Genomic DNA, 9,929 nt, shown 5'->3' on the forward strand with positions numbered 1-9,929 from the left:
GTTGTCGTGAAAAGAAAAAGGGAAAACACTTAATTGCGAGGCTAAATCTAAGGGCTGGACATGCAGATAAATGAAAGTCAGATAAATGAAAAGCCGATCTTTTCTGGGATTTCGGGACTGATATTTAATGCCCTCTCTGGTCAGCATTGTGGTCTTGCCACGCACCTCCACCATCAGTACTCCTGCCCCCAAAGCAGTCTTTAATGCACGCTCAATATTGAGTTGCTCTTCAGTAGACTACCTGATGAAGGGGAAGCTATAATATAATATATCTCTCTCTCCACCCCCCACCAATTTGAAGACCGCCCACTTCAGATATTTTGCTTGAGGAGACCCCTTTAAAGATTTAAAAAGAGAGACGGAGTCGGACAGTTTGACAGTCACTCACTGAGGGTTGGCATTGCGTGCGCACAGACACAACTTCTTCGCTGCGCGTCTAGTCGCTCACGCCAGTCCGCCTTCTGTTCTCATGTTTAGGATGCTACAAACACCGCAGCTCCGCCAAGGCGTCATTGCGCTTTTCATGTGGTTCACTCACTTTATGGAGGACCACAAAGTCCAGGGTGAGTATGCTATGATTAATTATGTGATATGGCATAACTTTTTAAGGTCTAGTTGTAGGCGACATTTGTCATTGGTGCATCAGTCCATGGGAACCTTCATTCAACCTAGTGACATATAGTAGTGTCTTATCTCATACAACATGGAAAGGCGACTGCATGGGTGTGTAACTTTGAGTTAAATCTTTGCTTCTGACTTTCTGGACTGAATTCAGTTGTAGTTATGTACTTTCATGTTTTTTGCACTTCCAAATTACCACATTTTCTAAGAAAACGCGGTACCAAGCTCAGTAAATGCATCTTTCAAATACGTCATAAGAACATATGGGTGATTGTGTCTGAAACAAAAGATGTTGGCTCTAATGAAGTTCATGGCAAAATGCTATCCGTCATAAAATTACGCGTGGGTAGTCTGAAGAAGGAATCTATTGCACATGGAGATTGGTCAACATGACTCCCTATACCTTTACAAGTGGGTCAATGTCCTGCGAGCTGAGCTGAGACAGATGGACTGGTGAGTCCCAAGGAGGAGTTACGCGCGGCTCCTCTCGTGCGTCCTTTGGTGAAATCCCGCTGCGTTGGGATTTATTGGTCTTTACGCAATCAGACACATTTGGCACAGCCTGTATTGTAGAACTTTACTCTAAACACACACACACTTTTTTGCTTAGAGCAAAGTTCTAGGGTGCTATAGGGGGAAATGTGGTGTTGTTTACGCTGTAGCCTGCTCAAATAAGGCTCTACTTTACCGTTATACCTGTGATATGAGACGTTAATTGGACATGGGCTGTCTCTCTCCAGCCGGTAACTGCTGGTTGCAGCAGGGTAAGAACGGCCGGTGCCAGGTGCTCTACATGTCCGGGATGACCCGGGAGGACTGCTGCCGGAGTGGCCGCCTGGGCACGGCCTGGACCGAGGAAGACGTGCCCAACAGCACGCTGTTCCGGTGGATGATCTTCAATGGAGGCGCGCCTAATTGCATACCTTGTAAAGGTGAGTGAAAGTGTGTGGTAATGATGAATGTCCTCATTGCAAGCGGTGCAACACTATCCTGGAAACCTGGTGGAACTTCTTGCAAAAAAAACTCCAACATGTTATAAAGTATGTGGCATGTAATGCTAAGTAATAACTCCCACATAGTATCCTGTGATAATGGGTTTTGATAAAGGCATTTGTCCTTATATCAGACGGACCCATTATGTATGATGACCGGTTCCTCCATCCGTCCATCCATCCATCCACCCACCCAACCATCCATCCATCCATCCATTTCAGAAACATGCGACAGCGTCGACTGTGGTCCTGGGAAGAGATGCAAGATGAACAAGAGGAACAAGCCTAGGTGTGTGTGTGCTCCGGACTGCTCCAACGTCACAGGGCAGGGGTCCGTCTGTGGGTCCGATGGAAAGTCCTACAGGGACGAGTGCACCATGCTCAGGGCCCGGTGCAGAAACCATCCCAACCTGGAGGTCCAGTACCACGGGCGCTGCCGCAGTAAGTCCCTCTCAGGATTAGGGTAGCAAAATTCGGGAAACTTTGCCAAAATTCGTACGTTTTCCAGATACAGTATCCCAGTTGTAGGATCCCTCCCTGCTTACTCCCTCTTGATTCTGGGAATTTTTGGAAACGTTTCAGGAATTTTGCAACCCAGCCAGTTCATTAATACAGGGTCAAATGAGGACATGCTCTCACTTTCAGTGAGGAACTTTCAGCCAGATTTAGCTTCCATTTCCAGTCTTTCACTTATATGTATTATTTCGGAAACAATTGTCTGACTTGTGAGACTATACCAGGTTTAGGTTAAAAGACTGTTTTCCCATGTATGGCACAAGGGGCATACTGTACTTACTGTTTATGACCCGGAGGCAGTAGACTAGGCATTACTAGGCTCCCTGCCTAAAGTGGGCCAGGATTCACTCACTGGTAGACGGTGCACACACTTCAGAGTGTGTGAGGCTGAGTATCAACTATTGTAGACTGGTGTACCAACCTGATTCTCAGCACATGTTCTGGTGCATGGGCATAGAAACAGCTGGTTTAGACAACTTTAGAGTATTGCAGGTCCAAAAAAAGACTAGAAGTGTGAGGCGAAGTCTGTCATCTGACTTCACACATAGGCTAAGTCAAACTTGGGCAGTAAGGAAAGCTTATATATTACTGCTCCATAGCAGCAAAGGGAAAAACAAACATCACATGTGAGTGAATACTCACCTGGCGTGATCTGAGATTGGTGAAGTGAAATGATCTAATTGTGTGTAATTGAATGGTTCACGTGTCATGAACAGTGTCACATTAGTCAGTCATGCCTCTAAATGTTTCTGTGTGCGTGTTTCCATCCACAGAGACATGTCATGGAGTCCGCTGTCCCGGTAGCGCGTCGTGTGTCGTGGACCAAACGAATAACGCCTACTGTGTGACATGTAATCACCAGTGTCCAGAGGTGACGTCACCAGACCAGTACCTGTGTGGGAACGATGGTGTTGTTTACGCCAGCTCCTGCCACCTGAGGAGAGCCACGTGCATCTTGGGAAGGTCCATTGGTGTGGCCTACGAAGGGAAATGCATTGGTAACTACTAGAGCGTCAATTTGTGGAGTTGTACGTGAAGTTGATACATCAGTTGTCGAATGGAGTTTGGACACACCTGCTCATTCTAGGGTTTTTCTTTATTTTGACAATTTTCTACATTGTAGAATAATAGTGAGAACATCAAAACTATGAAATAGCACATATGGAATCATGTAGTAACCAAGAAAGTATTAAACAAATCAAAATATATTTTATATTTGAGATTCTTCAAAGTAGCCACCTTTGCCTTGATGACAGCTTTGCACACTCTTGGCATTCTCTCAACCAGCTTCATGAGGTAGTCACCTGGAATGCATTTCAATTACAGGTATACCCTGTTAAAAGTTAATTAGTGGAATTTCTTTCCTTCTTGATGCGTTTGAGTCAATCAGCTGACAGTCAATCATTACTTTAAGACAAGATGGTCAGTCAATCTGGAAAATGTCAAGAACTTTGAATGTTTCTTTAAGTGCAGTCACAAAAAACCTTCAAGCGCTATGATGAAACTGGCTCTCATGAGGACCGCCACAGGAAAGGAAGACCAGGAGTTACCTCTGCTGCAGCCCAAATAAATTCTTCAGAGTTCAAGTAACAGTTACATTTCAACATCAACTGTTCAGAGGAGACTGTGTGAATCAGTTCTTCATGGTCGAATTGCTGTAAAGAAACCACTACCAAAGGATTCCAGTAATAAGAAGAGAGTTGCTTGAGCCAAGAAACACGAGCAATGGACATTAGACCAGTGGAAATCTGTCCTTTGGTCTGATGAGTCCAAATTTGATATTTTTGGTTCCAACCGCCATGTCTTTGTGAGACGTAGAGTAGGTGAACGGATGATCTCCGCACGGAGGAGGAAGTGTGATTGTGTAGTTTTTTTTTTGCTGGTGACACGGTCTGTGATTCATTTAGAATTCAAGGCACACTTAACCAGCATGGCTACCACAGCATTCTGCAACGATGCACCATCCCATCTGGTTTGCGCTTAGTGGGACTATCATTTGTTTTTCAACAGGACAATGACCCAACACACCTTCAGGCTGTGTAAGGGCTATTTGACCAAGAAGGAGAGTGATGGAGCGCTGTATCAGATGACCTGGCCTCCACAATCACCCGACCTCAACCCAATTGAGATGGTTTGGGATGAGTTGGAGCGCAGAGTGAAGGAAAAGCAGCCAACAAGTGCTCAGCATATGTGGAAACTCCTTCAAGGCTGTCGGAGAAGCCTTCCAGGTGAAGCTGGCTGAGAGAAGGCCAAGAGTGTGCAAAGCTGTCATCAAGGCAAAGGGTGGCTATTTGAAGAATCTAAAATATATTTAGATTTGTTTGACACTTTCTGGTTACTACATGATTCCATATATGTTATTTCCTAGTTTTGATGTCTTCACTATTATTCTACAATGTAGAAAAAAAGTTTTAAAAAAAAAGAAAATACTTGAATGAGTGGGTGTGTCCAAACTTTTGACTGGTATTGTAGATTGATGAAGATTTTAGTGCTTTGATCTGCCAAGCTTTCGGTCACAAAGACCTTTGTCAGATAATACTGGAGTAGTAGGTCTACTAAGCATCAGAAAATGTGTCTGTTCTGTCCGTTCTAATTCACACAGGCAGGGCACTAAAGTCTATTGGCGCCATCACCAGAATCATGCTGTCTGTTTGAGTCAGAAAATGGATCTGCACTGGCCTGGGCCTGTGAGGGAGTGTAACAATAGTGTCTGATGCTCTCTGTGTGCGTCTCCTCTCCAGGCGCCAGGTCATGCGAGGACATTGTGTGTCGGGGAGCAAAGCGTTGTCTGTGGGATGAAGCGAGTGGCCGCGGACGCTGCTCCGTGTGCGATGAAGCGTGTCCAGATAGTCGGCATGCCGAGAGTGTGTGCGCCAGTGACAACAACACCTACCCCAGCGAGTGTTCCATGAGACAGGCCGCCTGTGCTCAGCAGCGCCTCCTGGAGGTCAAACACTCAGGATCCTGCAACTGTAAGTACACGGTTGCATTTCAAATGGCACCCTATTCTCTATATAGTGCACTACTTTCGACCAGAGCGACGCATCCATTGAGAACTTAGGAGAAAGTGGCTCCAACTCCAATACATGCATTTCGCCAGTCAGTTTACCCAAATGTTTACCCAAGGTCATCATTGAGGGGAAAATCCTAAGTAACATCAATGCGTTACTAAGTTAACATTTGACTTAAGTGGAAGTTAGGATAAAAATAACTCCAATCCATCCCTCATCCCATTTTCACAATGTGATGTTATGTTAAAGTTGTCTTAGTGTGCCGATTGTGGCAAAGTCACTTGCTTGTACAAGTATGATAGTGCAGTCTTTATCTCAGCCTGGGGATGAGGTTAGATACAATGTAAAGGCAAACCTTATGACCGACCCCCTCATAAATGGACTGTTATTCTATTGTTCCCGTGATGTTTGATTAATTCAAAACATGGATGAATGTATCCCATCCTATAAATACCACAATGCCTTGTATTTCTCCTGTAAACAGTAAACAGTAATGTTGCTGTGATTAAATGATTTCAGCATGTGGATTATGAGGACTGGGTTTTGGATGGTTTGTTTTTTGGATGGGGTTTTGACTACATCTGCCTGTGGATGTTTGTTATGAAGATAAATATTTTTAAAGGGCAAATACCACACTAACAGGGTGGTCCTTTGCAGAAATGGGATAGGTCCCAGTCCCGTCTTGTGCGTCAGCTGAAAGCGGAGTTTCACAACGCAGAAATGAAGTTGTATTATACTGTTTTGTAAGGATGAGTATATGAGCTCTGTTCTGCTCTCTCTATTTTCAGGTTTAAACCAGGTTTAAACCACTGAGCCAACTAACCCTCATACACCACCACTGCCCTGCCCAGCCCAGCCCAGCCAACACCCCAGCGTCTCAGCCTCCCAGGACCCAGCTTCTATGATAACCAGAATCACCTTGCTTCATGTCCCATGCGGGAGGAGAAGACCGCCAGTGAGTCAAGTCAAGGAAAAGAAGCTAAATGTGGCAGTGAGATTCTCTGCCGTTGTCATGTTCACTGATGCAACAGCAAGTGAACCGTTTTCTTCTTCCATTTAGTCATCATCAGACACGCAACTTTGAGGAAGAGGAGGAGGAAGAAGAGGAGGAAAAAGAGCAGGAATACTAGGAATTTCCTCCATCAATACGTCCTCCAACACAGACCGGATGATAAACATTCATAATAGCTGAACAGTGTTTCCGTTCAGCCACAGAATACTGTTCATATTGTACATAAAGTGTATAATTATTTATTGTGCTGAGCCCAGTTTCCCCAGAGGCATCTTAAGGCTAAGATCCTATGGTTCTTAACCACAAACTTAGCCTTCAGATGCTTTTGGGAAACCGGACCTATAGGAAGAGAAGAGGAACTAAGCAATCGTATATATTTCGAAACGTCTGTGCGTTGGTTTAATTGTATGTATTTATATATTTTGTTTATTATTATTTATACATTTACAGTGTCAGTCTGTCTTACTGTGTATACTCTTTTGTCTCTCGCATTTTATCCAAAGAGAAAGTGTATTATTTATTTGAGGTGCAATGCTACCCACATTGATGTTCTTCTCATGTAAACTCCTGTAACGCAATTCTCTTATCTGAGCTGTACACATCCGCTTGTCGTCGGGCAAAAATTTTGATTTTTCCCCCATCTTACCGTGTCCCTCCATTGTGAAATGTTGGCTAGCTAGTTGTGTGTGTTCCAGTTGATTTTATTGAGAACCTTTTCTCACCGATGTATATACACCCTTGTGAGAGAAAGGCCCTGGTTTTGTTTACAACTCAAAGCTGACAAAAATTGGCTTTGTCTAGTTTTTGTTGAACAAAAGTTCCCCGTCCTAGTCCAGTGCATACCAATACTTTTAGTCAAATAGTCTCTTTCCCCATCAGAAATGTTATAGCTTTTGTGCATTATGGGGAAGAGGATGGAGAATACTGTGACTGAAACAATGTATGTATTATGTTTTATACAACATCGGAGTAGGATTTGTTTTTTTTTCATTTTTGAGTTGACAATATTTTTGTTTTTCATATTTCATAACGTGCCATTTGATACTCTTGTACACTTTGATTTGCCAATGTTTTTCAGTGCGGTCAATCATTGAATGACATCACTCCCTCTGAGCCAAGTAAATGCAATTTACCACACAATGTTCATCACATACAATATATCACACTTAAGCATGTTGTTTTTCCTCACACTTTTGGGGGATATTCATATGACTTAACTGCTGCGGTAAATTTACTACCTGTTTGTCCAAAACAGAAATCTGTTTTCAGAAGATAACAGCTGCTAAATTTACAGTGGGGATAAACATCGATGAATAAACCCTGGTCTAATTTTGTTATATTATGTTGAAGAGATTCAGTCATAAATATATAGTTTTGTATTTTTTATGTGAATGTTAAATGTACATAATAGCTATTATGATGATATTTGTACAGGGCAAGAGAGTAAAGAATAAAATCATTTTTTCCCTCAAACTTTTTGTGCTTTGTCTACCATTTACACACGACACAAAGCAAATACCTATCTTTCCTCTCCTGTCTACTCAATCCAGTGTTCTACATCATCATCAGATTTGCATTAATACAATCACAGCCAGTCAGTCATTTTCTCTCCTCAACTACCTGAGTGTTATCTGTTACTTGTGCTGAAGGACCACATAGATAGATACTGTATTTATCTCCATGTGCAGGACAGAACTGTGTCACTCAGTCACAGCCATATTTAAACCGGTAGATTAAACTTGTGGCTGATCGACTGAAGCTTGTTTGGCATCGTTTCCCCAGCCGTGTGAAATGCTGACTTAGCTTCTGTGCTAAGTGGTCTGGTCTGGTCTAGTCTGGTCTGGTCTGGTCTGGTCTGGTCTGGTCTGGTCTGGTCTGGTCTGGTCTGGTCTGGTCTGGTCTGGTCTGGTCTGGTCTGGTCTGGTCTGGTCTGGTCTGGTCTGGTCTGGTCTGGTCTGGTCTAGTCTAGTCTAGTCTAGTCTAGTCTAGTCTAGTCTAGTCTAGTCGAGTCGAGTCGAGTCGAGAGAGAGAGAGAGAGAGAGATCGGGGGCATCAGGGTCCAGCAGACATGAACCAGCCCAGCAGCTCTCTTCCTCACCATCCCTCTCCCTGCTCTGCCTTGGATCTGAACCCGAGACTCTCATCTAATCACATTTCAGCAGCAGTAAATGCGATCCTAATCGTACTGTGTGTGCCGTGACTGGTCCTTGTCTGTCTTTTTTTGGAAAATGCTGCCTGGGCCTGGGAGTCCACACTGCTAATATAACAACATTATGGAAATGCTGATGCGACAGTCTGAGCCGAGGCTGAGCTGAGTGGGAGCATTTCCCATGGTGGCATCAGAGGTGAGGTTACTCCCTCTCTCTCTTCTCTCCTGTCCTGACCTTGGCATAGAATGAAAGGCAAAACCTGGAAGGTTGCACTGAGAACCAGTGACTCATCACTAAAGTTACTTTAATAGATTATAAAGTCCTAGAAATGATTGCACATACAGTAGACATTGAAACAGGATTGCAGAATGTAATGCCTGTTTTTAATAGGAGAAGAGGACATTTTGAGCGAGGGAGGGAGGGCGCGAGATAGATAGGGGAGAAAGAGAGGCAGACAGAGAGAGAGACAGGCATAGAGAGAGAGAGAGAGACAGAGAGAGAGAAGTGAGTGAACCAATGACTCGAAAAAGGAGGTGTTGCTGAAGTTTCATACGAAAAGTGTTAGACGGTAACAGTGCTTGACAGGGTGCTCAAAGTGCTGCCCACACACAATGCCGTCTGCCAGAAACTGGGGACCATTTTGGACTAGTCTAGTTAGACGGACCGGATGAGCGTGTTATATGAATCCTTTCCTCTTTCCTGTTCACAGACAGACCCCTGTAGCCCTGACAGACTAGACCCGACCCCACTAGCCCTGGCAGACAGACCCAACCGGACACGCCACAGAGCCCTGCTGAGCTCCTCTTAGGAGTTCAATAGAAACGTGTGAAAATGTGTAGCTTTCTGTGGAAAAGGACTGTATCAAGTCAGTCACAGCAGGTCTCCGCAGGGCAGGGGGCTGGCTGGGAGCTGGGAGCACATCACAGCACAGCGTGTACGCTACCACTTATACTCTCTGAAAAAGGAATGAACTAACACTGGGGATCTATTGAAATTTAAACAGTACAATCCCACTGGGCACACACTGGTTGAATCAACACAATTTGTCGATGTATTGTGAAATGGAATCAATGCGGAAAATACACTGGATTTGAAAAAAGTAATCAACTAGTACTGTTTTCATCTCATTTCAACCAGCGTTGTCAACATTGAAATTAGGGTAAAACTTCAACTTAATACTTTGAGTTAACCTGACTAACAGGTTGTTAAATCAATTTAATTTCAACTTAATCATCAGATGTACACTACCGTTAAAAAGTTTGGGGTCACTTTGAAATGTCCTTGTTTTTGTCACGCCCTGATCTGTTTCACCGGTCTCTGTGCTTGTCTCCACCCACCTCCAGGTGTCGCCCATCTTCCCCATTATCCCCTGTGTATTTAAACCTGTGTTTTCTGTCTGTCTGTTGCCAGTTTGTCTTGTTCGTTCAAGTCAACCAGCGGGTTGTCTCAGCGCCTGCTTTTCCCCAGTCTCCCTTTTTCCTCGTCCTCTTGGTTTTGACCCTTGCCTGTCCTGATGCTGTGCCTTTGCCTCTACTCTGGATTCCTGACCTGACCCTGGGCCTGCCTGCCGTCCTGTACCTTGGCCCCACTACTCTGGATTATCGACCCCTGCCTGCCTTGACCTGTT

General features: G+C 44.2%; 1 protein-coding gene across 2 annotated transcripts; it reads left to right on the top strand.

Moving 5' to 3' along the window:
- Positions 1-328: 328 nt before the first annotated feature.
- Positions 329-7,625, top strand: LOC115127194 (follistatin-A-like). Of its 2 annotated transcripts, XR_003863328.2 has the most exons (7): positions 329-563; positions 1,362-1,553; positions 1,836-2,054; positions 2,903-3,127; positions 4,871-5,101; positions 5,929-6,095; positions 6,201-7,625. XR_003863328.2 is itself a non-coding variant. In XM_029656843.2 (6 exons), the coding sequence occupies exons 1-6, from the start codon at positions 470-472 to the stop codon at positions 5,943-5,945; spliced, it is 978 nt and encodes a 325-aa protein (XP_029512703.1). In that variant the 5' UTR covers positions 329-469; the 3' UTR covers positions 5,946-7,625. The 2 variants fall into 2 exon arrangements, 1 of the variants encoding a protein (XP_029512703.1); XM_029656843.2 differs by having other exon boundaries at positions 5,929-7,625.
- The last annotated feature ends 2,304 nt before the right edge of the window (positions 7,626-9,929 follow it).

This window comes from Oncorhynchus nerka, linkage group LG4 (assembly GCF_034236695.1).
Source record: "Oncorhynchus nerka isolate Pitt River linkage group LG4, Oner_Uvic_2.0, whole genome shotgun sequence".
NCBI lineage: Eukaryota > Metazoa > Chordata > Actinopteri > Salmoniformes > Salmonidae > Oncorhynchus > Oncorhynchus nerka.